The sequence below is a fragment of the Rhinatrema bivittatum genome, chromosome 7 (genome assembly GCF_901001135.1).
Source record: "Rhinatrema bivittatum chromosome 7, aRhiBiv1.1, whole genome shotgun sequence".
Lineage (NCBI taxonomy): Eukaryota > Metazoa > Chordata > Amphibia > Gymnophiona > Rhinatrematidae > Rhinatrema > Rhinatrema bivittatum.
The window spans coordinates 37294585-37321926 of record NC_042621.1 but is presented as its reverse complement, the minus strand read 5'-3'; the positions used below and the strand labels follow the sequence as shown (position 1 = coordinate 37321926).

The 27342-nt window shown below is 45.2% G+C and overlaps 1 protein-coding gene across 1 annotated transcript in view; it reads left to right on the top strand.

The window, feature by feature from the left end:
• Positions 1–27342, top strand: part of PKD1L3 (polycystin 1 like 3, transient receptor potential channel interacting) — a 305810-nt gene that overhangs the window by 90748 nt on the left and 187720 nt on the right. The window contains exons 8-14 of the mRNA XM_029610662.1: positions 471–646; positions 1526–1672; positions 9030–9284; positions 19677–19861; positions 20099–20301; positions 21067–21256; positions 21639–21831. Of these exons, the coding sequence (XP_029466522.1) occupies positions 471–646; positions 1526–1672; positions 9030–9284; positions 19677–19861; positions 20099–20301; positions 21067–21256; positions 21639–21831 (1349 nt within the window). The remainder of the gene's footprint in view (positions 1–470; positions 647–1525; positions 1673–9029; positions 9285–19676; positions 19862–20098; positions 20302–21066; positions 21257–21638; positions 21832–27342) is intronic.

The following is a 27342-nucleotide window of genomic DNA, read 5'->3' as shown; positions in this document are numbered from 1 at the left end:
CCCCCATAAGCATACGTATGCACGTAAATTGCGAGGTAGAGAAACACATTTTTTATAAAACGCACATATATCATGCACATGGGTTATAAAATAGTTGTGTAGATCTGCATATTTGCCGCCATGCACATTTGTTTGAAAGTTACCCTCCCTGTATTGTGTTGTGAGATACCGACATGGTTTTCCTCCTCTGGCCTAAACACAGCCGCAGGAATGCTGTGGATAAAAGTGTGTACACCTTGGAACCACCCATGCATGCTTTTAGATACATTTGAGGAGACCATTTTTACCCAGAGAAATATCTATTTACTCCGCTTCATGTTTTTGAAAATTACCTTCATTATGTGTGAGATTGGTTCTATAAGCAGAGCACAAAGATTTATCTAATCTTCCTTCGGTTCCTAAAAGAAATCTGTCCAAGTTGTATGGCTTCAGGTTATTCTTCAATTAATATAACCCTTTTCTTCTTTTAGGTTGCTATTACAGTCTATGGGTCAGAGGGACAGAGCAAGCCCCATCACCTGACTGACTCAACTAAAGCTGTCTTTGAGCGTGGAGGAGTAGACATCTTCCTTATTAAAACTCAATTCCTGGGGCAGCTACACAGCATCAGACTCTGGCATGACAATTCTGGTATTAGCCCCTCATGGTAATTGCCACTGTACCGATGGTGGAGTGAACACCCCTTCCCCCACCCCCCTAGCTGGCATCTGTAATAAAATTTTCTTTAATTTTTGCTGTGAACCAGAATAAGTGTAGCATCACCTTTAGGCTGGAATGGGACCTTGTGCAGCGATGAAATGTAGGACTTTTCATAGGCCCAAATACTCGCTGACAATTTGCTGTCACTCTGCTTTCCTACCAGCCAGGCCCATGAATGACCCCAGCAACTTCCTCTGCTTTGGGTCAGAGCTGTGGGGTTCATATGCCTGGTCTGGCCCCTGGGCCCTTCCATTAGCCCATGCTATAAGGCTATCTCTGTGTGACATGACCCCTGTGTGATCCCTTCAGCCATTGGGGCCTGCTACTGTTAAATCTTTGCACCTGGCTACAGACAGCCCCGATAAAGTGGACACGGAAAAAGAAAACAGAGGGAGAGAAAGAAAGACACAACTTTATAATTTTGCCTACTATAATTATTTTTACTAAATAACAATCACAAGTAAACTGAGAACCAGGGAAGCCAGATTCAAATCCCACTTCTCCCACTGACACGCCTTGTGATCTTGGGCAATTCATTTCACCCTCTGCTGTATCAGGTTCAAACTCAGGGCCTCATTTACTAAAGGTTTTCTCTCAATATGGGAAAAATGATTAGTAAATAAGCCCCTTACTAAGACTTCTGGGGGGCAGGGAAGTTCTTACACTACCTGAATGGAAAGGAAAACAATCAAATCCAAATAGTTCAATTTATAAGAGAAATCTGAGACAAAGATAGAGAAAATAAGAAAGATAAAATAAGTCAAAGAAGGGGAAAGGAGACAGAGGGGAAGGTCAAAGACTCTTATGTCCTTTCTCTCTTCTCTAGGTATGTAAGTCGTGTCATTGTTACCGACCTGGGGGCCAGGAGGAAATGGTACTTCCTGTGTGAGTCTTGGCTAGCCACTGATCTGGAAGACTGCTGCCTGGACAAAGTTTTTCCTACTGCTTTGGAGAGTGATCTTATGTGCCTAAGGTATGAGCTTCATCATGAGGGAGTGGCCTTAGCTGCCTCTGTTACGGCTATGGCTGCTATGCCGCCTCCTCACCACCAGAGGTCCTCCACGAGCATGTTATTCTGGCTGGGCCACTCCCTCCTTCCTGTCTACTCTATACCCCAGACTTTCCTTTATAACCCTGTCTAGCAGTTTCATCGGGGCTTCAGCATCGAGCTCGCCTGGGCTCCCTGCTCTAGCCTTCCGTGCTTGCTGTATCTGGCTTACGGGCCTTCTGACCTGACTTGCCTTGCTCTTGTGTATCTGGCCTTCGGGCCTTCTGTGTATGTGTGGCCTACGGGCCTTCTGACCTGACTTGCCTTGCTCTTGTGTATCTGGCCTTCGGGCCTTCTGTGTGTGTGTGGCCTACGGGCCTTCTGACCTGACTTGCCTTGCTCTTGTGTATCTGGCCTTCGGGCCTTCTGTGTGTGTGTGGCCTACGGGCCTTCTGACCTGACTTGCATTGCTATTGTGTATCTGGCCTTCGGGCCTTCTGTGTGTGTGTGGCCTACGGGCCTTCTGACCTGACTTGCATTGCTATTGTGTGTCTGGCCTACGGCCCCCTGCCTACTGTGTGTGTGTGTGGCCTACGGGCCCTCTGTCTGTCGTCTGTGGCCTACGGGCCCTCTGCCTGCTGTCTGTGGCCTACGGGCTTTCTCCGCTCTGCTGCCTTCGGGCTTATGTGTTTCATGTTCAATGTTAGTGCTGTCCTGGTTTGTCTGTTCAGTTCTCTGTCAGTCTTGTTTCCTCAAACCAGTCACTTATACTTCCAGCCATTATCATTCTTACCTGCACGCTTCCTGAATTCATCCTTACCAGCACCCAGTTCCAGTTTCCTGTACACCTTTACCTACATTCACGCTCACACATACCTCCATGCTGTTCCAGTATTCAAGTTCACCCTTACCTTCATGCATCTGGTAGCAGGTATCTCCAGCCAGTATTAGACTCAGTCTGCCTATTCCACCTTCCCACTTGCCTATAGGGTTTACTCATTCCTGCCTGCACCAGCCAGCACCTAGACTCTTCTGCAGTCCTACCTTTCTCCACCCTGAGACACCCCTGTTAGTGGTGTTCACGACTCCTGACCGGAGCCCATTCGTAACAGCCTCAGTCTCTTAGGAATTGTTTGGTGTCAGATACAAACTGCTTCTCGTGGATGTGCTATCTCTGGTTTCTATGTTCTTCGTTCTTATATGCAATTAAAGGAGTCACTTCCTTCATCTCATTGTCTCTCTGGAGGGCAATTGAAAGATTTCCCTGTCTGAAAACTGCCTTCCTCTGGCCAGCTAAAAGCATGCAGGGGGACATTTCCCTAGTTGTGCTTACGCTGGGGGGAGTGAAACAGCATCATATTTGGCATTTTCAAAAGTATGTGCAGTATTTTACCTTCCTTGGCTGCCCACACAAAGCAACAGCTGCATAGTAACATGGAAGATAAAGGCACAAAAAGATCAACTGACCCAGTCAGTCCACGTGTTCCTGTCCACATTGCTAAGGATATAATCCAGCTTCCAGCTGTAGGAGCTCAACTGCTGGAAGGATATTACTTCTTATCCAAGTCAGTTTTTGTTCTCTTCCTCTTTGGTTCTCCATCATTCCAGGTAGATGAATGAACAGGTTTCCACACCAAAACCATTTGCTGCCTTCATCTCATCTCAGTTCCAAGCTCTGCAACAATCCAAACATCCACCAAAATTAGTGAAGTTGCTGCCCAAACTTTTCGTGACCTAGGACTATGTATCCTTCCTGGTTGGTACCCAGCCGCCATCAACTTGTCAGCACTGACCTAGCTGATTTCTGTAGAGATGTAGCCTGCTAGTACCAGCCTAGCTATCCCATGACCAGTGTTATGGTTTGTGGGTATGTGGACCCTTGGCCCGAGATGGGAGTTGTTACCAGCTGTGTGGAGGAGTCTCACAGGTCCACACCATTGGGAGGCGAGGTCAGGCACATCGGGAAGCTCTGGGTAAGGCTATGGAGAGGTCTCAAGGAGCAAGGAGAATTACCCCAGTAGGATGGCAGGCTGGAGATGATTCCTGGGCAGAGACCCTGAAGGGGAAGGCGCCAGACAGGCCGCAGAGCAGGAGGCGCGAGATTGACCGTGCAGGAGGTATTCCGGAGAGGCAACCCCGAGGGGCGGAGCTGCGCAGCGTAGGAGAGGTTGATGTAATGATGTAGGCTAACTCGCAGAGCAGGGAAGCCCAAGTCAGGTCTCCACTAATAATGTATGCACAACCCCGAGGAGCAGGAAGTTCTGACAGTCTCTTGAGTAGCATGTAGGCATAGCCCCGAGGAGCAGGGAGGCGCTGACAGTCTTGTACAGCACGTAGGCACAACCCCAAGGAGTGGGGAAGCTCTGAGGTAGAGCTCCCGAGTGCCAGGGCCAGCCCCGAGGAGCGGGGAGCCTTGCAGGGTAGGACTCCAGGAGGCGCAGGGCCAGCCCAAGGAGCAGGGTAGGCCAGGAGACCAAGTCCCCGTAGAGTGTGCACACAGGCCCCCTGAGGAGCGGGTACCAGACAGAGTCCAACTCCAAGGAGTCCGATAGCGTAGCCACGGGAACACGAAGACAGGAGCTTGCAGAGATGTACGGAACTTGTTGCCAAGTCAGCTAGCTGGGGGCGAAGGTGGAGTTTAAGTACCCAGGTCCGATGACATCATCAATCAGGGACGCCCCCAAGGGTCCCGCCGAAGAGGCTTCAAAGGAGGGCCCAGTGGTGCATGCGCGTGCACCTAGGAAGGCCCAAAGTCAACATGGGTGGCTGCGGTGTCCAGACCGCCACAAGGAGCCCTGGGGAACACAGCAGTGGAGACTGGCCTGTGCCATGAGCAGACCCAGGGAGGGTAGGAGAATGGTGCAGGAAGTAAGTAAGCACGGTCGCAGCCGTCTGCGACTGACAGGCATAACAACCAGTGTTGCTAGCTCATGGGTTCTTTATCTGTTCCTGGTTTTCTACTTATCACCTTGGACAGTACCTGGCCACATAAGAAAATGCCATACTGGATCAGACCAAGGGTCCATCAAGCCCAGCATCCTGTTTCCAACAGTGGCTAATCCAGGCTATAAGTACTTGGAAAGTACCCAAAAACTAAGTTTATCCCACGCTACTGATGCCAGTGGCTATTTTCTAAGTCAACTTGATTAATAGCAGGTAAGGGACCTCTCCCCCAAGAACTTATCCAAACCTTTTTTAAACCCAGCTACATTAACTGCACTAAAAACATCATCTGGCAACAAATTCCAGAGTTTAATTGGGCGTTGAGTGAAAAAGAATTTAGACCGATTAGTTTAAATGTGCCACATGCACATGGAGTGCCCCCTAGTCCTTCTATTGACCGAAAGGGTAAATAACTGATTCACATTATCTTTCTTGAGATGCGGTGACCAGAATTGTACACAGTACTCCAAGTGCAGTCTTACCATGGAGCGATACGGAGGCATTATGACATCCTCCGTTTTATTCACCATTCCCTTTCTAATAATTCCTAACATTCTATTTGCTTTTGTGACTGCCATAGCACACTGAGCCGACCATTTCAAAGCATTATCCTCTATGACGCCTAGATCTCTTTCCTGGGCGGTAGCTCCTAATATGGAACCTAACATCTGTAACTACAGCATGGGTTATTTTTCCCTATATGCATCACCTGGCAGTTATCTACATTAAATTTCATCTGCCATTTGGATGCCCAATTTTCCAGTCTCACAAGATCCTCCTGCAATTTATCCAATCAGCTTGTGATTTAACTATTCTGAATATTTTTGTATCATCTGCAGATTTGATAACCTCACTCATCATATTACTTTCCAGATCATTTATAAATATATTGAAAAGCACGGGTCCTAGTACAGATCCTTGAGGTACTCCACTATATACCCTTTTCCACTGAGAAAATTGTCCATTTAATCCTACTCTCTGTTTCCTGTCTTTTAGCCAGTTTGTATTCCACGAAAGGACATCTCCACCTATCCCATGACTTTTCACTTTTCTTAGAAGCCTCTCATGAGGAACTTTGTGTAATGCCTTCTGAAAATCCAAATACACTACATCCACCGGTTCACCTATATCTACATTTTTATTAACCCCTTCAAAAAAGTGAAGCAGATTTGTAAGGCAAGATTTGCCTTGGGTAAAGCCATGCTGACTTTGTTCCATTAAACCATGTCTTTCTAAATGTTCTATGATTTTGATCTTTAGAACACTTTCCACTATTTTTCCTGGCACTGAAGTCAGCCTAACTGGTCTGCAGTTTCCCGGATCGCCCCTAGAGCCCTTTTTAAATATTGGGGTTACATTAGCCACTCTCCAGTCTTCAGGTAAAATGGTTGATTTTAATGATCGGTTACAAATTTTAACTAATAGATCTGAAATTTCATTTTTTAGTTCCTTCAGACCCTGGGGGTGGTGGTGGTGGGGGGGGGGGGGGGGTTGTTGGATCCTTCTTCCAATTTTTGAATGAAGATCTTTTGGCTAAAATAGCCTCTTTCACCTCACCTTTTAACTATGCCAGTAATCGTTTTGCCTTTCTTCCACTTTTCTTAACGTGTGGAATACATCTGGATGGTATTTTTTAACAATGTCCACGCCTCTTGCACACTTTTTACCTTTATAGCTGCTCTTTTCAGTTTTTTTCTAATTATTTTTCTCATTTTATTAAAGTTTCCCTTTTGAAAGTTTAGCTCTAGAACTGTAGATTTACTTACTGCCCCCCTTCCTGTCATTAATTCAAATTTGATCATATTATGATCAATATTGCCAAGTGGCCCCACCACCATTACCTCTCTTACCAAATCCTGTGCTCCACTAAGAATTAGATCTAAAATTGCGCCATCTCTCATCGGTTCCTGAACAAATTGATCCATAAAACTGTCATTTATTCCATCCAGGAACTTTATCTCTCTAGCATGTCCTGATGTTACATTTACCCAGTCAATTGGAATAATTGAAATCTCCCATTATTACTGCACTACCACTTTGGTTAGCTTCCCTAATTTCTCTTAGCATTTCACTGTCCATCTCACCATCTTGGCCAGGTGGACGGTAGTATACTACTTTCAGTATACTTTTCCCCAACACTCAAGGGATATCTACCTATAAAGATTCGATTGTGCATTTAGTCTCATGCAGGATCTTTATCCTGTTGGACTCTATGCCATCCCGGACATAAAGTGCCACCCCTCCTCCCAGATGCTCCTAGTGTTGGCTTTCCCCTTTGTTCTAGTTTAAAAGCTGCTCTATCTCCTTTTTAAATGTTAGCGCCAGCATGGTTAAAGTGTAGCCCATCCATTTGGAAAAGACTCCCCTTCCCCAAAAGGTTCCCAGCTCCTTACAAAACTGATTCCCTCTTCCTTGCACCACAGTCTCATCCACACATTGAGATTCCAGAGCTCTGCCTGCCTCTGGTGACTTGCACATGGCATTTCAGAGAATGCTACCCTGGAGGTTCTGGATTTCAGCTTTCTACCTAAGAGCCTAAATTTGGCCTCCAGACCCTCCCTCCCACATTTTCCTATGTCGTTGGTGCCCACATGTACCACAACAGCTGGATCCTCCCCAGCACTTTCTAAAATCCTACCTAGGTGATGTGTGAGGTCCGCCACCTTCGCTCCAGGTAGGCATGTTACCAGGCAATCCTCATGCCCACCAGCCACCCAGCTGTCTACATTCCTAATAATCAAATCACCAACTATGACAGCCGACCTCACCTTTCCCTCCTGGGCAGTAGCCTTGGGAGACGCATCCTCAGTGCGAGAAGACAATTCACCACCTGGAGAGCAGGTCCTTGCTACAGGATCCTTTCCTGCTACACCAGGTTGATGCTCTCTGATCATGAGGCCTTCATCCTGCCACTCTGAAGTTGAGACTTGGCTACTATGTCCCTGAAGGTCTCATCTATATACCTCTCTGTCTGCCTCAGCTCCTCCAGATCTGCCAGTCTAGCGTCCAGAGATCCGACTCATTCTTTGAGAGACAGGAGCTCTTTGCATCGAATGCACACGTACAACTTCTCACCAGCAGGTAAAAAATCATACAGGTGACACTCGATGCAAAAGACTGGGAGGCCCCCCTCTATCTGCTGGACTGCTGCCTTCATCTCAGATTTGTTCAGTTCCTAGTTAAGTTTTAGGTTGCTATGGGAGTAGGAATGTGACTAATTAGGGTCCTTTAAATGTATTGGTGCTTTGACTATATATCTGGGCGTGGCCTACAACAGAATGATCAAACTCTCTCAATAAGGTGTGGGGAATTCGTGAAGTGAAGTTATAGGGTTGACTTTTTTTATGTGTGTGTGAAAGTTGCACCTGCCTGTAAATTAAAAGATGAGCTAGGGGTGGGTGGGAGAGGGGTGAGATGGTTGGGAAAAAACACACTATTAGTTGCTTTACTGACTTTAACACTTCAGTTTATAAACACTATTTAAAAAATAAACACTAACTTCTGTTTATAAGCTGTCTTACTGACTATTTAAAAAACAAACACACTAATTAATATACCCCAATAGTTTACTTCTCCCCAATACTTTTAAGAAATTTCCCAAGCAGAACTTACTGATTCCTTTCAGCTACCAGCAAGGTGGTCCTCTCCTCTCAGTTCTCCCACTGGCACCACCCAGCTTGTTTATGGGGAGATGTGACCTGCTGGTACAAACCAGCTACCCCATGGCCTGCTGTGTCACTAGGTTTATATGACCTCTTAACCCTGTTCCTACTATTGTCTTCCATAATCTGAACCAAACATGTCCAGATTCCATTACATTATGTCTGCTGGTAGACTATTGCAAGCTTTCTTGTCTTCCTTTTTGTCTCTTACAAACCATTGGGTATGTAGTGCACTGGCTAGTTTGATGTAGGAGCTCATTTGGTAGTGCTGGAGTCAAATTGTGGCTCTTGCTTCCTTGGGTCCTTTCCGATATGGAAAAAGTAATAGTCTTCCGGGCTCTCAACATTGGAAGTCTTCTAGTCAAGTCCCAGTATAAGACAAAATTCACACCACATGCCAAGTTTGGGGGTTGTACAAAATAAATTATTATTATTGGGAAACTTGAAACAACAAGGCAAGTTGTTTCAAGTTTCTGCTCCAAAGAACTAAACCACCTAGACCTCTCCAACGCCACCACAGCCACCACGTCATGGATCAAAGTCACAAAAAAAATCGCAGACCAAATCTGCCCAATCAGCACCACAACTTTACATCCTGAACTTGACAGCAGAAAACCTTGGTTTACCCCGGAGCTTAAATCTCTAAAACAAAACCTACGCAATAAAGAACAAAGCTGGAGAAAAACCCCCTCCACAGCTCTACACACAGCCTACAAAACCACTCTTAATACTTACAGGAATGCTATCCACAAAGCCAAGAAAGATTTCTATGCCAAAAGAATCCATAACTTCATCTTTGACTCAAAGGCATTTTTCTCATACGTCTCTTCACTCACCAAACCACCTCAACTGTCAATTCCAGATCACCAAGCTCTCGACAAAGCCAACGAACTAGCCAACTACTTCAAGACAAAAATCACCAATCTCACCCACTCCATTACAACCATTAACTACGCACCCAACCCACCCAGCAAATCACAGCCTCAACAGAAGTACAGCCTTGAATGCTTCGAACCCACCTCCACCCTGGAGATTGAAAACACCCTCAGACCCAATTCCCACAAACCTACTCACCTCCATACCAAACACCATCGCACAACCAATTACAAAAATCATGAATTCCTCACTAACTCAAGGCATAGTTCCCAATCAACTAAAACTAGCAATTCTCAAACCCTTACTCAAAAAACCGAACGCATCACCGACAGACCCAGCGAACCTCCGGCCCATCGCAAACCTCCCCTTGATAGGCAAACTGATGGAAAAAGCAGTAAACAAACAACTGGCAGAATACCTCGAAGAACATAAGATTCTCTCTCCAGCTCAGTACGGCTTTCGCAAAACTCGAAACACCGAGTCACTGCTGCTCTCTCTCACAGACACCATCCTACTAAATCTGTAAAAAAAGCAATCGCACCTACCGATACTGCTAGACTTATCCTCAGCTTTCGATACTGTAAACCACACTATACTCATAAACCAATTAGCAAACATAGGTATCAAAGGTACAGCTCTCAACTGGTTCAAGTCCTTTTTATGTAACAGATTCTACAAAGTCAGGATAAACAACAAGGAATCTCAGCCAGTCCTTGCAGACCAAGGGGTACCCCAAGGCTCATCACTCTCACCAACGCTCTTCAATATCTACCTCCTCCCTCTTTGCCAACTTCTCTCCAACCTCAATCTCACCTATTACCTTTTTGCGGACGACATACAGATACTCATTCCTGTTACCGAATCACTTAAAAGAACCATCACCCACTGGAAGGAATGCCTACAATCAATCAAACAACTACTTTCCAGCCTAAACCTAGTCCTGAATGACAACAAAACAGAGATGCTAATCATTTCTCATGACCCCAAGATCAACACAACAATCCCCGCACTATCCTCTGCGCTAAACGTGGATTTCACCCCAGATGTCAGAGACCTAGGAATTTGGATGGACAACCAACTAAACCTAAAAATATGTATAAACAACACTACCAAAGACTGCTTTTATAAACTTCAAGTCCTCAAAAAGTTAAAACCGCTACTACATTTCAGCGACTTCCGCCTAGTTCTACAATCAATCATCCTAACAAAACTTGACTACTGCAACTTAATCCTTCTCGGTCTCCCCACTAACACTATCAAACCTCTACAGATGGTTCAAAACACATCTGCTAGAATCCTCACAAACACCAAGAAAAGAGACCATATCACCCCTATTCTCTGCAATTTACACTGGCTACCCATCAAATACAGAATTCTGTTCAAAACACTCACCATCATCTACAAAGCAATACACAACATCACCCCCATCACACTACGGACACAACTGCGAGCACACACATCATCTAGACCCATCAGAAGTGCATACAAAGGCTCGTTGTATGCACCTCCAGCAAAATCACTGTTAAGAAAGAGAGCACTATCAACAGCAGGTCCCCACCAATGGAACATGATCCCACCAGACCTACGCCTTGAACCAAGCCTACCGGAGTTTAAAAAAAGGCTGAAGACTTGGCTCTTCAGACAAGCGTTCCCAGACTCATAAAGTAGCCTAGCCTTCCCACCCCTTCCATTACTCCCTACCCCTACCCTATGCCCTTGCTCCCAGACAATACACCGACGAGCTCTTCTACCCCAGATAAGTCTATCAATGCGTCTATCATGATAATCTCTCCAAGACCCACGGTGGTAAACATTATCACTGTTTAACAGTATGCTGCCTTTTAACTATTTATCTGTTTAACGTTTAGTTTATTTTATTTTATCTTACTGTTTATGTTTATTGTAATTAACTGTTTTAATGTATTTAAGCCGTAATTAATATATTTAAAGTCGTAATTAATGTATTTAAAGCCGTAGTTAAGCCATGTTTATCTGTTTAATGTATAAAGCCCTGGCCAATCAAGCCCCGGGCAAGTTACCGTTATTTGTAAACCGGAGTGATTTGTATCTCATACAGGAATTTCGGTATAGAAAAATTATAAATAAATAAATAAATAAATAAGTTGACACACGGTATGCCTGATGCAGATGCAAACTATACAAAAATCAGAAATACATAGAAACATAGAAATGACGGCAGAAGAAGACCAAACAGCCCATCCAGTCTGCCCAGCAAGCTTTCCACTTTATTTTTTTTCCCTCATGCTTATCTGTTACTCTTGGCCCCCCATCAGCAACCCCCTGGTTCCAGTTTCCCTCCACCCCTGCCATCGATGTAGAGAGCAGCGCTGGAGCTGCATCCAAGCGAAACATCCAGCTCAATTGGTCAGGGGTAGCAACTGTTGCAATAAGCAAGTTACTCCCACGCTTGTTTACCCAGCCTGTGCCATTCAGTCCTTGTTAGTTGTCTGAATATAATTCCTCTTTTCTTTATTCCTCCTGCCGTTGAAGCAGTGTGTTGTGCTGGAGATGTATTCCCAGTGAAGTATACGGCTTAATTGATTCAGGGTAGTAACCGCCATAACAAGCAAGCTACTCCCATAATTATTTGTTTGCCAGACTATGTAATTCATTCCTTGTTGGTTGTTGCCTGAATATAAATCCTCTTTTCCTCTTCCCCCCCCCCCCTGCTGTTGAAGCAGAGAGCTATGCTGGATATGCATTGAAGTGAAGTATCAGACTTATTTGGTTTGGGGTAGTAACCGCCGCAACAAGCAAGCTACTCCCTGTTTTTTTTTTGTGAATGCAAATCCTTTTTTTCCACATTTCCTCTTACCGTTGAAGCATAAAGTAATGCCGGAGTTGCATTAACAGTGAGTGTGTTTATTGAATAAGGGTATTAATCTCCAGGTAGTAGTCGTAATTCCCGCAAGCTACCCCCATGCCTCTTCTCTTCATTCACATCCTTTAGACTTTATGGATCCACAGTATTTATCCCACGCAACTTTGAAGTCCTTCACAGTTTTGGTCTTCACCACTTCCTCCGGAAGGGCATTCCAGGCATCCACCACTCTCTCTTTGAAGAAATACTTCCTGACATTGGTTTCTGAGTCTTCCTCCCTGGAGTTTCAAATCGTGACCCCTGGTTCTGCTGATTTTTTTCCAATGGAAAAGGTTTGTCATTGTCTTTAGATCATTTAAACCTGTCAAGTATCTGAAAGTCTGTATCATATCACCTCTGCTCCTCCTTTCCTCCAGGGTGTACATATTTGGATTCTTCAATCTCTCCTCGTAAGTCATTCGCTGAAGACCCTCCACCTTTTTGGTTGCCCTTCTCTGGACTGCCTCCATCCTGTCTCTGTCCCTTCGGAGATACGGTCTCCAGAACTGATCATAGTACTCCAGGTGAGGCCTCACCAAGGACCTGTACAAGGGGATAATCACTTCCCTTTTCTTGCTCAATATTCCTCTCTCTATACAGCCCAGCATCCTTCTGGCTTTAGCTATTGCCTTGTCACAATGTTTTGCTGACTTCAGATCATTAGACACTATCACCCCAAGGTTTCTCTCCTGCTCCGTGCACACCAGCCCTTCCCCTCCAATCGAATACTGTTCTTTCGTATTTCCACACCCCATATGCATGACTCTGCACTTCTTGGCATTGGATCTCAGCTGCCATGTCTTCGACCACTCTTCCAGCTTCCTTAAATCCCATCTCATTCTTTCCACTACTTCCGGCGTGTCCACTCTGTTGCAGATCTTAGTGTCATCCGCAAAAAGACAAACCTTACCTTCTATCCCGTCCGCAATGTCGCTCACAAAGATATTGAACAGGACCGGTCCCAACACCGATCTTTGCGGCACTCCACTTAACACTGCTCTCTCTTCAGAGTAAGTTCCATTTACCGTCACACATTGTCTTCTGTCTGTCAACCAGTTTGTAATCCGGGCTACGACCTTGGCATTCACTCCTAAGCTTCTCATTTTATTCACCAGTCTCCTGTATGGGACCGTATCAAAAGCTTTGCTAAAATCCAAGTAGATGACATTGAGTGCTCTTCCTTGATCCAATTCCTTAGTCACCCAATCAAAAAAGTCGATCAGATTTGTCTAACAGGACCTTCCCTTGGTGAAACCATGCTGCCTCTGGTCCATCAATTCTGCTGCTTGTAGATAGTCACAATTCTTTCCTTCAGCAGTGACTCCAATATCTTTCCCACCACCGAGGTGAGGCAATGGTTACACATTCCACAAAATTAAGAGTAAATAGTATAGGTACAGACTCTGCAACTCAAAAGGAATTCTTTTGTCTAAACCTCCCTGAACAAGATACTTTGATTGATATACTCCCACCCAGGGACTTCCCTGTATTGGTACCTATAGCACAGATCTTCTCCTTCAGTAGGAAATACTAGAAGTTCTGCCTAATAGCCTTTAGATGACAATCCTTTCAACAGCAACTCTGCAATAGTGTCAATTGCCTGGCAGCCCTTCTTCCTAACGTCAGACAGAAACTTCACTTCTCAAGACACCACAGGCACTCCTAATGCAGTTCAAGGAGTATGAAAATTTCCCCAGCTTTAGCCTCTGGATCTTCTTGGTCTTAAAATCTCCTGGACCTCAAGAGATTTTCACTCCTGGGTGCCAAAGTACTCCTCTATCCTCTATCCAAAGTCAACTACAAACCTTTTCCATTGGAAAAAAATCAGCAGAATCAGGGGTCACGATTTAAAACTCTAGGGAGAAAGACTCAGCACTAATGTCAGGAAGTATTTCTTCATGGAGAGGGTGGTGGATACCTGGAACGCCCTTCCGGAGGAAGTGGTGAAGACCAAAACTATGAAGGATTTCAAAGGGATGTGGGATAAACACTGTGGATCCATAAAGAGGTTGTGAATGAAGATAAAAGGCATGGGGGGTGGCTTGCGGGAATGACAGCTACTACCTGGTGATTAATACCCTTATTCAATAAACATACACACAGTTAATGTGACTCCAACATTGCTCTATGCTTCAACGGCAAGAGGAAATGTGGGAAAAAAGGATTTGCATTCACAAATATGCAGGGGAGTAGCATGCTTGTTGCTGCAGTTACTACCCCAAACCTTTCAATGCATATCCAACATGGCTCTCTGCTTCAACAGCAGGGGGGAATGAAGATAAGAGGATTTACATTCAGACAACAACCAACAAGGACTGAATTGCATAGTTTAGGTAAACAAATAAGAGTGGGTGTAGCTTGCTTGTTGCGTCGGTTACTACCCCGAATCAATTAAGCCTGATACTTCACTTTCAATGCATATCCAGCGTAGCTCTCTGCTTCAGCGGCAGAGGGGAATGAAGAAAAGAGGATTTATATTCAGACAACAACCAACAAGGACTGAATTGCACAGGCTGGATAAACAAATAAGCATGGGAGTAACTTGCTTACTGCGGCGGTTACTACCCCTAACCAATTAAGCTTGTTACTTCAATTTGATGCAGCTCCAGCACTGCTCTCTACATCAAGGGCCAGGAGTAACACATAAGTATGAGAAAAATAAGTGTGAAAGCTTGCTGGGCAGACTGGATGGGCCGTTTGGTCTTCTTCAGCCATCATTTCTATGTTTCTATCAAGCCTCAACACATTCCTAGGACAGGATAGGAGAGACGAACATGAGCAAAAGCAGGCTCAGTACTTTTGTTACCTCCCACCAAAGGAAGGTCAGGGAGCATTGCACATGCCTCCTGTCTCTGAACTCATACATCCAGGGTCTTTGTTTATTTGGATTTTTTGGGGATGATTGATGTATTTGTTATTTTTTATATTGTGAATCACTGTGTGTAGAGATGTTAAAGCCACGAAATTAAATGAAAAGATACAGACCCTGATGTATACACTAAGGGTCACTGGTGAAACCCATACATTTAATTTAATTTAACATCCAGGCCCTCTTCCATTTCTTATCATCAAATGAGATAACATCCATGCAGTCACCAAAACTTTCAAGGCTGGTCTCTAAAAACATCCTGCCTCCCTGTTCTTATTGATTGGGTTTTAAATATGGTCTCTCATTGGAGATTATTCTGGCCCTGTTATGACTCGGGAGGTGGACCCTTGGTCCGGCGATGAACGTAAGTCCTACTGTCGGAAGGCGAAGCCAATCCCGAGGGTCACTGGGGGTGATAGATGAAGATCTGGATGCAGGCGCCTCCTGCAGGTCGTGTATTCCAGATAGCTGGCGCCTCCAGCAGGTCGTGAGATCAGGAGCTGGTGCCTCCAGCAGGTTGGGAGATCAGAAGCACAGTTCAGAGATCAAAGTCAGAGGAATATCCACAGCCCATCCAGAGATCCAGAACCAGAGAATATTCCTCAGTCAGTCCAGGAGTCGAGAGCCAGAAAGTACCACAGCCAGTCCAGGGAACAAGAGCCAGAATACTCCGCAGCCAGTCCAGGGATCGAGAGCCAGAAAGTACCACAGCCAGTCCAGGGATGAAGAGCCAGAATATTCCGCAGCCAGTCCAGGGGTCGAGAGCCAGAGAATGAACAGCAGCCAATCCAAGAATCAAGCACGGAGGATCAAATCAGGAACCACGAACAGGAACAACCACTAGAGCCAAGAAGCCAAGGCAAGGTCTGAGGCTCCATGCCTTGCCTTAAATAGTCCAATCCCAGTAGAGGTCCACAGGAAGGTGTTCTGCCATTTCCTGTCATGGCCCCTTTAAGAATCAGCTTCTGCCGCGCGCGCGGCCCTAGGAAGCTCAGCGGGGCAGAGTCAGCCGCAAGCAGGAAGACGGCCGATGCCGCGGCCATGTTGGTGAGTAGCAAGAATTGCCGCGGAACGAACCCTCCGAAGCAGAAGCAGTCACCGTAAGCGGGGCGGTCTGCCGCACCGGTGAGTGGCCAGTCCTGGTCGTGGCTTACCGTCTCCGGTGGCCATAACAGTAACAGGCCCCCCTGTTCTCATTGATGATTGGGTCTTAAGTATGGTCTCTCCTTAGAGATTACCCCAGCCTCTCTGTATATAGTAACATAGTAATAATGACAAAAAAAAGACCAAACAGTCCATCCAGTCTGCCCAGTAAATTTCTTATAGAAACATAAAAACATAGAAATGATGTCAGATAAGGACCAAATGGTCCATCCAGTCTGCCCATCTAGCTTATGGTAGCATCTGCCATGCAATACAAGTCTCCCCCATACTTATCAGTTTCCCAGACCATCAAAGTCAAAGCCCTTGTTGGTTGCTGTTGAGTCCAATTCTCCATCATCTCTTGCCGTTGAAGCAGAGAGCAATGTTGGAGTTGGATCAAAGATTTCAAGCTTATTGGTTAAGGGTAGTAATAGCCACATCAGCAAATTACCCCCATGCTTATTTGTTTTCCCAGACTGTAAAATTCAATGTCTTTGCTGGTTGCTATCTGAATCTAATTCCGCTTTTCCTCTTTTCTCCCTGCCATTGATGCCGAGAGCAATGATGGAGTTGCATCAACAGTATGAAGGCTTATTGGTTAAGGGTAGTAACCGCTATACCAGCAAGTTACCACCATGCATTCTTTTCTTCATTTCTGTCCGCTAGCCTTTAGGGATCCACAGTGTTTTTCCCATGTCCCTTTGAATTCTTTCACTATTTTTGTTTTCACCCCCTCCTCCAGAAGGGCATTCCAGGTATCCACCACCCTCTCTGTGAAGAAATATTTCCTGATGTTGGTTCTGTTCTGAGTCATCCTCCCTGGAGTTTCATTTCGTGACCCCTAGTTCTACTGATTTCTTTCCAACGGAAAAGGTTTGTTGTTGATCATGCATCATTAAAACCTTTCAGATATCTAATGGTTTCTATCATACCTCCCCTGCACCTCCTCTCCTCCAGATCCTTCAACCTCTCCTCATAAGTCATTTGATGCTAGTAGTAACAGCCACTCCGTGCAGGTTACCCCCAAGCCTTATGTTAGGGGTAACAATATTTACAATCCAAACCAAGCAAATGTCAAACCCATTACAAAATAGCAACGTCTTTACAGGGTGAGCAGCCTTCATGGTAATTTAGACAATGCTGCTTGAACGTGCTTTGCATTTGGATTTAGTCCTGTGCTTTATCTTTAATGTCTGCATATCAGTACAACAAACTGTAAAAATCTGGGCCCAGTGTTGGCTGTCATCTGAATCCAATTCCCCTCCCCCCCCCCCACCCCCCACCATCGAAACAGAAAACAATGTTGCAGTTGCGTCACAGGCATTAAGGCTAATTGGTTAAGGGTAGTAATCCCAGCTACTACCCTTCTGTTATGGGTAGAAGCTGCCACTCCATGCAGGTAACCCCATGCAACATTTTCTTCATTTCCAACCTCTAGCCTTTAGGAATCCACAGTTCATTGATGATTGGGTTTTAAGCATGGGCTCTCCTTAGAGATTACCCCAGGGTCCCTGTTCTGATTGGGTTTAAATATAGTTTCACCTTGGAGATTAGCTCAGCCTCCCAATTCTCATTGATGATTGGGTTTTATCCTGTTCTTATTGATGATTGGCTTTTAAGCATGGTCTATCTTTAGATTACCCCAGCCTCCCTGTTCTCATTGAAGATAGGTTTTTAAGCATGGTCTATCTTTAGATTACTCCGTCCTTTATCCTTTAATGGAATTGGATAAAGATTGGGTTTTTATCATGGTCTCTCCTTAGAGATTATTCCAGATTCCCTGTTCTCGTTAATGATTGGGTTTTAATCATGATCTTTCCTTATAGAGTATTCTAGGCTCCCTATTCTCATTGATGATAGAGTTTTAAGCATGGTCTCTCCTTATAGATTATCCTGGATTCCCTATTCTCATTGATGATTGGGTTTTTATCATTTATTTTTTATTTATTTTTATACACCGACATTCGATCTGAGATATCACATTGGTTTACATTCAGGTACTGAAGGTATTTCTCTATCCCCAGAGGGCTTACAATCTAAGTTTTGTACCTCAGGCAATGGAGGGTAGACTTGCCCAAGGTCACAAGGAGTGACAGCGGGACTCGAACGCTGGTCTCCTGGTTCATAGCCCACTGCTCTAACCACTAGGCATCCTGGACTCCCTGTTCTCATTGATGATTGGGTTTTAATCATGGTCTTTCCTTATAGATTATTCTAGACTCCCTGTTCTCATTGATAGAGTTTTAAGCATGGTCTCTCCTTATAGATTATCCCGGACTCCCTGTTCTCATTGATTGGGTTTTTATCATGGTCTTTCCTTATAGATTATCCCAGACTCCCTGTTCTCATTGATTATTGAGTTTTAATCATAGTCTTTCCTTATAGATTACCCCAGACTCCCTGTTCTCATTGATTATTGGGTTTTAATCATAGTCTTTCCTTATAGATTACCCCGGAATCCCTGTTCTTATTGATGATTTGCTTTTCATCATGGTCTCTCCTTAGAGATTACCCCAGCCTTCTTGGAAGCTTAATGCAGCCATACTGCTACTTTCAGCATTTTGGGGGCAATTTTTAAAATAATCTATGTGCATAATGTTCTTTTGAAAATTAGCCAGGGGAGTGTAGTCTTTCCCCCCAAGGCTGCCCCTCCCACCCATTTGATACCTTGAGGAATTGAGTCCTTCTGCTGGGATTACAGTGCTCAAGCATTATCCCAGTTGCTTTCAATGTTATGTGAGCAAGACTAAAAGTGGAAACTAAGGGCCTCATTTTCCAATATCACATTAGGGTGCGATGATTCTTTCAGTGTTTCATCACAGTGCACAATATTTGCCAGTGTTTGCACTTCAATCATCACGGGCCATGAGAGAGAGAGAGAGAGTGAGAGAGAGAGAGCCTTACTATAGTGCCTATGCCCTAGACAGGTATTTGAATCCCTATGGGAGGGCTACCTACTAACTCGGGGTGGGGATTAGGCATGAGCGTCGGGGGTTGGGGGCCACTTTCGCATTCCACATGAGACGTACGGACAGAACAGTGGTCTCTAGTGCAGATTTGCTGGCCGTCGGAGTGAGGAAACTCTTTTAGCAATGGAGAAGCTGGGGTAATGTCGATGACAAAGAATGGTCTGCGGCACTGCTGAAAGAAGGAACGTGGACAGATTAGATGGGCCTTGCAGTCTTTATCTGTCATCATATTCTCTGTTTCTGAATAAACAGAACATTGTGGGAATTGACTTTATTTCCAATGCCTTGGCACTGGATGACATAGGTCAGAGTATCTTCGTTGGATATTCAGTATGAATATTTAGAGTCAACAGCCACACTTAAATTCCTTCAAGTCCTGACTATGGAGGGAGCATACCGGCTGTTAATATAGCACCTTAGGAGAATAGAACTTCCCAAAGTCTGTCAATAAGTATTGAAGACATAATCACAGATATATTTTGAATGTATTACTTTCACCTTCTGGTACTAAAAACAAATGTCCAGTCCATCATGGGTTGCTGAAGACTCATTGCAAGTGATAGGGAAATGTTCACCCTAGGCAGATTGACAAAGATGTATGGACTAATCTCAGCAATGTCTTTTTGTGTGCATTTTTCTCTTCCAGATATTTATTCTCAAGGACAGTAGAAAGACTCTTTAAAGATCATCTCTGGTTTTCGGTGCTGAATCGTTGTCCCTGGAGCCCCTTCACACGAGTCCAGCGCATCTCCTGTTGCCTAACTCTCTTGATCTGCAATATGCTTATTAATATCATGTTCTGGGATGACAGTTCAAACAGCTCCCAGCTTGGTAATAGTGTCTTCCAGTTGCAGACATGCATGTTTGGCTCACTTATTCATTCATTGCAGGACTGAAATTCATGCTATGGTCAGCATCTGTAGAGTCTGTGGTGATGATAATAGTAACATAAGAAATTGTGAAGCTGCAGAGACTCCTTGATGATGAGTGACAGTGCATGGTTGTGCTGACTGCTATTTATCTGGTTTTTTTTCTTGACCAGCTTTTTTTTACCATCTCCCTATGTAGGTCAATTTTTGGTGACTGTAACACAACTTAAAATCAGTATACAAACCACACTGATACTGTTCCCTGCAAACCTGGTGATTGTGCAAATGTTTCACTTAATTCAAGTCAAACTGCAGGAAGGATGGCATTCACCTAGCAAGCTTCAAGTGTCACTGAGCTCCTCCCTGCTCTCAGACATGGATGCCAGTACAAAACTGATTAAGGTAAATTTAGTGTTCAGAACTGGGCACTGCACAAATATGGGTTTAATACTTTTCTGGTTTTGTGGTCTATTGTCTATACGCTCTGTATTGGCCTAATACTGGAATCAAGTATATTATTCTTGAAATTTTCCTCCGAGCCAATGAGCAGGCTCAGGCGACACTGGAACCCCTTTCTTCAAGCTTAGTCCTCCACACCTCTGATTGGCCTGGAGGAGTTGTTGCAGTACTGGGATTGAGAGGGTCAACCTCTGTCATCTCCATCAGAAAGGATTTACAAACCAGTCTGTTATGTGACAGTCCCAGCAATGCTATAGCCTGAGTCCTGGAATTGTCCTTTGTATTAATATAAGACTTTGTGAAGGCGAAGGTGATACATGAAGATCTGTATATACCACAGGTCCAGTCAGCAAGAGATAGAAAATAGTTCTCAAGTGTAGAAGGTTTGCAGCAATGCTCACCTAGGGATCCTTCACACTGCCCACCGGCTAGAGGCCCTGTCTCATGTTGTCAACCAGGGATCATCTCTCACAATAGCCCTCTGAGGGGCCTCCCTTGTCTAATGCTGAAAATCAAGGTCACTATCTTAGGATACCCTCCTGGAAGCCCTGCTAGAACATTTTCTCCTTGATATGTGATTTCAGGAATTACTATTAGAGACTAGCATTTCATCTGTTATCTGCGCAAAGTGCTGGAGATGCTGCATTGTGAGATGAAGGTACTGGTTCTGAGCACCTCCTGTAACTTCTTCCCACTTCCTCCTTTCAGGATCTTAAGGAGACTGTGGTGTTTCTCTATCAGTATATGATGCAAGTACTTGATTTGACTGTAGAAGACGTTGGGCACTCAGACAGCCTTAGTGAGCTCATGAAAACACTGTCCTTCCTCATCCACGCCTACCTCAGAAACAGCAGTGAAGGAAAGAAGATTCCTCTGTCTTTTTCTGCTCCTGGAAAGGGTAAAATTCTTCTAATGATTTTTTTTGGCTGTCTTTTCAAATGTGGGTTTGTTTGGCAATTTAACCCAGCACTACAAACATGAAAAGAACTCCAGGAAACATCTCCAGCAGGGGGAGGCAATGGAGGGCCACGCACACAGGAATATCTCCCCAATGAGGAATCAATGGAGAGCCACGCACACAGGAACATCTCCCCAATGAGGAATCAATGGAGGGCCCGCACACAGGAACATCTTCACAATGGGGAGGAGGTGGGTCAATGGAGGGCACTGCACACAGAAATATCTCTGACCAGGGGAATCAGGGAGTTAGTGGATGACTCCGCATACAGATTTGGGATGTAGAGCAGCTCGAACATTTTCTCTGTGCTATGTGATTTCAGGAATTACTATTAGAGACTGGCATTTCCTCTGTTATCTGCGTAAAGTGCTGGAGATGCTGCATTGTGAGATGAAGGTACTGGATCTGAGCAGTGAGCAACAGCCTGATGAATTTATCCGGGCCACTGATGAGCTGCAACACCTCATGGAGCTCTTACAGAGACGGTCAGAGCCAAATGCAACTCCGATCACAAGGTAGTGTTTCTCTCAGTCGTCCCCTTCCCTCGCTCCAGCTCAGTCAGAACTAGGGCTGGGATCACTTGCAGTGATGCAGGGATATTTTTCCCTATGTTGTTTAATATCCTCTCCCAAGTTCCCAACTTCCTTTTCTGCAGTCATTGCAGTGACAGCCCTCTGCCAGGGGCCAAGCATCAGGGTTCCCTTTGGAATATACTGCTGCTGCTGCTACTAGTACTACTTATTGTCCTTCATTTAAACACATCAGGCTAGACAAATTCCGTGTACACTTTTTTTATGTGCAAGGAGCATCATGGTGGAGGTTAAGTGTTGAAATTTAGGGAAACATGAAAGTCACGTTTGTTTACAAAGGCTTTTAACTTGCCTGAAGAAAAGAGTATATGTAGCGTCCATGTTAGAATGAATTGCAGCCCAAAGCTATAAGAATCCAAAACGGTCCTTGCAGAAATGTGCAGCTCACTATTGATAGTTTTATGATTGTACTATTTTAATTGGCTCTATTTTATTTATTATTTATTTAGAGTTTTTTATATACCGATAATCATTTGGAACATCTAATCGGTTTATAGAACATGGAATGTAGCCAGTGGCTTTACAATAAACATCAAATATTGGATAATAATACAAATGCTGGTAGCATTTACTTACTTTTGTATTGTTTTACTTTCTTATCCAAGTTATTTATTGTATTTACTTACAGGCCGATTCAGTAAAAGTCGCGGGAGAGCGGGCAAGTGCCCGCTCTCCCGGCGTGCGCACAGGCCACTCTCCTGTGCGCATGATTCAGTATTTAAATGAGGGCCCGCAGTAAAAAGAGGTGCTAGGGACACTAGCGCGTCCCTAGTGCCTCTTTTTTGACAGGAGCAGCGGCTGTCAGCGGGTTTGACAGCCGACGCTCAATTTTGCCGGAGTCTGTTCTCAAGCCCGCTGACAGCCATGGGTTCGGAAACCAGACGCCGGCAAAATTGAGCGTCCGGTTTTCAACTCGCGAGCCACAGGCCAATTAAAAAAATTTTTTTAATTATTTTTTTACTTTGGGACCTCCGACTTAATATCGCCATGATATTAAGTCGGAGGGTGTACAGAAAAGCAATTTTTACTGCTTTTCTGTACACTTTCCCGGTGCCGGCAGAAATTACCGCTTACCTTTGGATTGGCGCTAATTTCTGAAACTAAAATGTGCGGCTTGGCTGCACATTTTACTTAGTGAATCGCGCGGGAATAACTAATAGGCCCATCAACATGCATGTGCATGTTGCGGGCGCTATTAGTTTCGGGGGGGTTGGACACGCGTTTTTTACGCGCTATTACCCCTTACTGAATAAGGGGTAAAGCTAGCGCATCGAAAACGCGCTTCCAAATGCGGGTTAACAGTGTGCGCCGCCGGAGCGCACTGTACTGTATCGGCCTGTTAGCTAGCTAATTTTAAAAAGAACGCGCATGCACCCATAAACACACATATCAGCACGCTAGAAGAAATACCCTGCAATTTTATATCTTTCACACACATACGCACATATCATTTTATATTGTGCGCACAAATACGCACGTATCATTTAAAATACCCCACCACAAGTAATCTTAAGAGGTGGCTCAGTAAATGAGCCCACACATATTACCACCAGGGCTATACGTGTAATTGCTCACACAAGGAATAAACCAGTTTTTTCATGTCCTTACAGGGGGAGGGGGAGGAAAAGAGAGTGCGAGAGAGAGAATATGACACTATATAGATCTACCACTGTAAGAAGGGCACTTTCAACTCAGGGTGGGTTTGGGGGGTGCGGTGTTACATTGGTGCATACAGACTCTTGCACCCTTTGCATGGGGGAGGGAATGAAGGACTTGTACAGGTAAATGTACATTGGTTATTTACTCTCTTACGGGCCGATACAGTACAGTGAGCTCCAACGAAGCGCACTGTTAACCCGCCATTGGACGCGCGTTTTCCCTTACCCTATATTCAGTAAGGGGCCGAAAATGCGTGTCCAACCCGCCGAACCTAATAGCGCCCTCAACATGCAAATGCATGTTGATGGTCTATTAGGTATTCCCGCGCGATTCAGAAAACAAAATGTGCAGCCAAGCCGCACATTTTGCTTTCAGAAATTAGCGCCTACCCAAAGGTAGGCGCTAATTTCTTCGGGCACCGGGAAAGTGCACAGAAAAGCAGTAAAAATTGCTTTTCTGTGCACCCTCCGACTTAATATAATGGCGATATTAAGTCGGAGGTCCCGAAGGGTAAACAAAGTAAAAAAAAAAGAAAGAAAAAAAAAATTTCAAGTCAGCCCGCGGCTGTCGGGTCGAAAACCGGACGCTCAATTTTGCCGGTGTCCGGTTTCTGAGCCCGTGACTGTCAGCGGGCTCGAAAACAGACGCCGGCAAAATTGAGCGTCGGCTGTCAAACCCACTGACAGCCGCAGCTCCGGGCCAAAAGGAGGTACTAGGGACGCGCTAGTGTCCCTAGCGCCTCCTTTTGCCTGTTTCTACCGCCGGGCCTCATTTAAATACTGAATCGCGCGACGGGAGAGCGGGCATTCTCCCGCGGACTTTAAAAAATCGGCCAGTTAGATAATAGAAGGACTAGGGGGCACTCCATGAAGTTAGCAAGTAGCTCATTTAAAACAAATTGGAGAAAATTCTTTTTCACTCAACGCACAATTAAGCTCTGGAATTTATTGCTAGAGGATGTGGTTACAGCAGTTAGTGTAACTGGTTTCAAAAAGGTTTGGATAAGGTTCTTATGCTTCAAACTCTGAGCTGACAGTGGTAGATATATATAATGTCATTCTCTCTCTCTCTCCTCACTCTCTCATATATATATATATATATATATATATATATATATATATATATATATATATATATATATATATACATATATATATATATATATATATATATAATATGGTATTTCAGCAGTCTTGAAAATCCCTAAAAGGTGAGATCTCCAGACTTGCTTCTCATCAGGACTAGCAGTAAAGTTATGCGGATAACACACTGACTTGTGCCATGGTCAACTTTTCTAAAATTTGGCACATATGTGTGTATGGGGCCGTTTTTTCACAAGCAATGCCTTTAAAATCTACCTATTAATGTTTTTATGTTTTATCTAACTGTGAATGTGACTCTGTGAATTTTAGATAGGCTGTCTATAAATTTTATAATAAAAAAATAAATAAAATACTCAATGTATGCAGCGGTGAACAAAAATACAGAGACAGTCCCTTCCAGCACCAGAAGCATAAATTGTTGCGATTCTGCCCGCAGCCAGAGCTGCGGGCAGCCTCTCACCTCTCTTCAGCCAGCTGGCCTGACTCCCATCGTCGCTGCCGACGTCCCTCGTGGTAGGGAGCCGCAGCCTGCCTCTCTTTGTTCCGTGGCCAGGGGGCCGCAGACGCCGTTCTGATGCGACCTGGAGGCCGCCATCTTCGCCACTCCCGCGGCTGGCCAGAAGCCACAGTCTGTCTCCTCTTCGCAGCACAAAGCCGCCGCTGACTCCACTTCTCCGCTGCCTGGACGCCACTTTGAAGTCTCCTGCTTCCTGCGGCTTGGAGCCGCTGACATCATCATCCTCTTCTGCGGCCAGGAGGCCGCTCTGGAGCTCCTCTTCGTGGCCTGGAGGCTGCCATTGGTGTTTCCTGGTGGCAGGAGCCACCCTCAGTCCTTCAGCAGCAGGTGCCGCCTCTTAAGTCGGGGCTTCCTTCAGGGCCTGGTCCGGCTCCTCCTCCTTCGCAGTGGCAGGGACGTCGCTGTCCAGAGTCCTGCACGTCCTGTTTCCTGCTTCCTCCTTAGGTGAGGAGCCGCACCTCCTTTTTGGATTTAAAGGGCCCGTGGCCGGATATGCCCCAGGCTCCATCTCTGGACTCCTCCCAGGGTGTCTCCTCCTTCAGCCCTATATCAGGGCCCTTCAGTCAGTCCAGCATTGCCTTCACAAGGAGCTAGTCTTCTCCAGGACTCCTTGTTCCTGCTCCTGCTTGGCTTTCCTTTGTCTTCATGGGATCCCTCATCGTCATCTGTTCCTGGTCTCTGCTGACGTCCCTCCATGTTCCTGTTGTTCCTTCGTCATCCTGGTTCCTGATGTCTCCATTGTCCAGATGTCTTCAAGCTCCGCTCTAACCCGTCCCTGCATGGTCCGCGACCAGCCCGGCTGGGTTGAGTAGGGCGCACAGCAGCCCAGTGGTCCACAACCACCCCCGCTGGGGTGTGTAGGGCGCTTGGTAGGTCTACTCCATCCGACGGGGCCGAGGATCATTCATGTCTTTTCCTGCCACCTCCAGAGTCTGGAGTTCTCTAGATGTCCTGCTTCGTTCTTCCCGGCTGCCCTTTGTTGAGTGTCCTGGGAGTCCGTCATGGATGTCCTGAACCTTCAACTTGGAGGCCTGACTTTTAACTTTCCTCCGATGTCTTGGACTCCGGCTATGCCTAGCCTCTGGCGGACTGTGCTCCAGTGGATAGCCTGAGGGCCGTTCTGGCCACTGCCGCCTCCTTTCCGGCTGAGGGTGTTAGCGTGCTATCCGGATTCCACTCCATCCTGAGATTTATTACATGCTTTTAGCTTGTCTTGTCTTAAGTATCTGAGTCTTATCCTCACTTCACCTGAGTCTGGTCTTCATCATCATCTGAGTCTGGTCTTCGTCATTGTCTGAGTCTTGTCTTAATCATTGTCTGAGTCTTGTCTTCATCAGCGCAAGAGTCTTCATCTTCAGTTCCAGTCCTCCCTTGCCTCCTGTCCAGCCTGCCGCCTCTGCCGTTACCTAGCGGCAGGTCTGAAAGGGTTTGGAGTGGTCAGAGGGTTACTCAGAGACCAACCTTGTGTGGTTGGCCTCACCGAGGCCGTGCAGGTTGACGGGGGCTTGGGCATCCAGTCTCCACCCAGAGAAGGACCTGTCCCACCTGCCTCGGCGCTTCCTTGGAGCTCTTCTCCTAGTTCGCCGAGGTCCAAGGGCACACTTCTCCCCCTAGCGCTCCCTCCTACGGTTCCGCAATATAAATTACAGGTTGTTTATGCTTCCAGTGCAGCCTGGAGTGCTGGGAGCAGGTAAGTTCACACCCCGCTCCCAGCAGGGTTTTATTTTATTTTATTTTATTTTTTATTTATTACATTTTCAAAATATACAAGATACAAATCTTGATAGAAACATGACATTAAGATATGAAAAAAATAAATCACCACCATAAATAACACAAACATCTCATACTCAATCCCCTATTTAAGTCCTCAAAAAGGGGAGATCCAATTCACAACCCAAGGAATTGTATTAAAAGAAAACAATGATTGATTAATTAAAGAGCAGCCTTTCTATACTTATGGGGAACTGTTTAAGAGATGTTACAGCTAGGGATTGTCAGGAGAGCTAGCAAAAGGTGTTTTACCAATCAAGAATTGGGTCAGCTGGGGGGGGGGGGAATCAAAAAATATATATGAATTATTCTGATATTTGACCATGCATTTGCAAGGAAATTTAAGGAAAAAAAATACCCCCTATTTGCTGAACCTGAAAACAC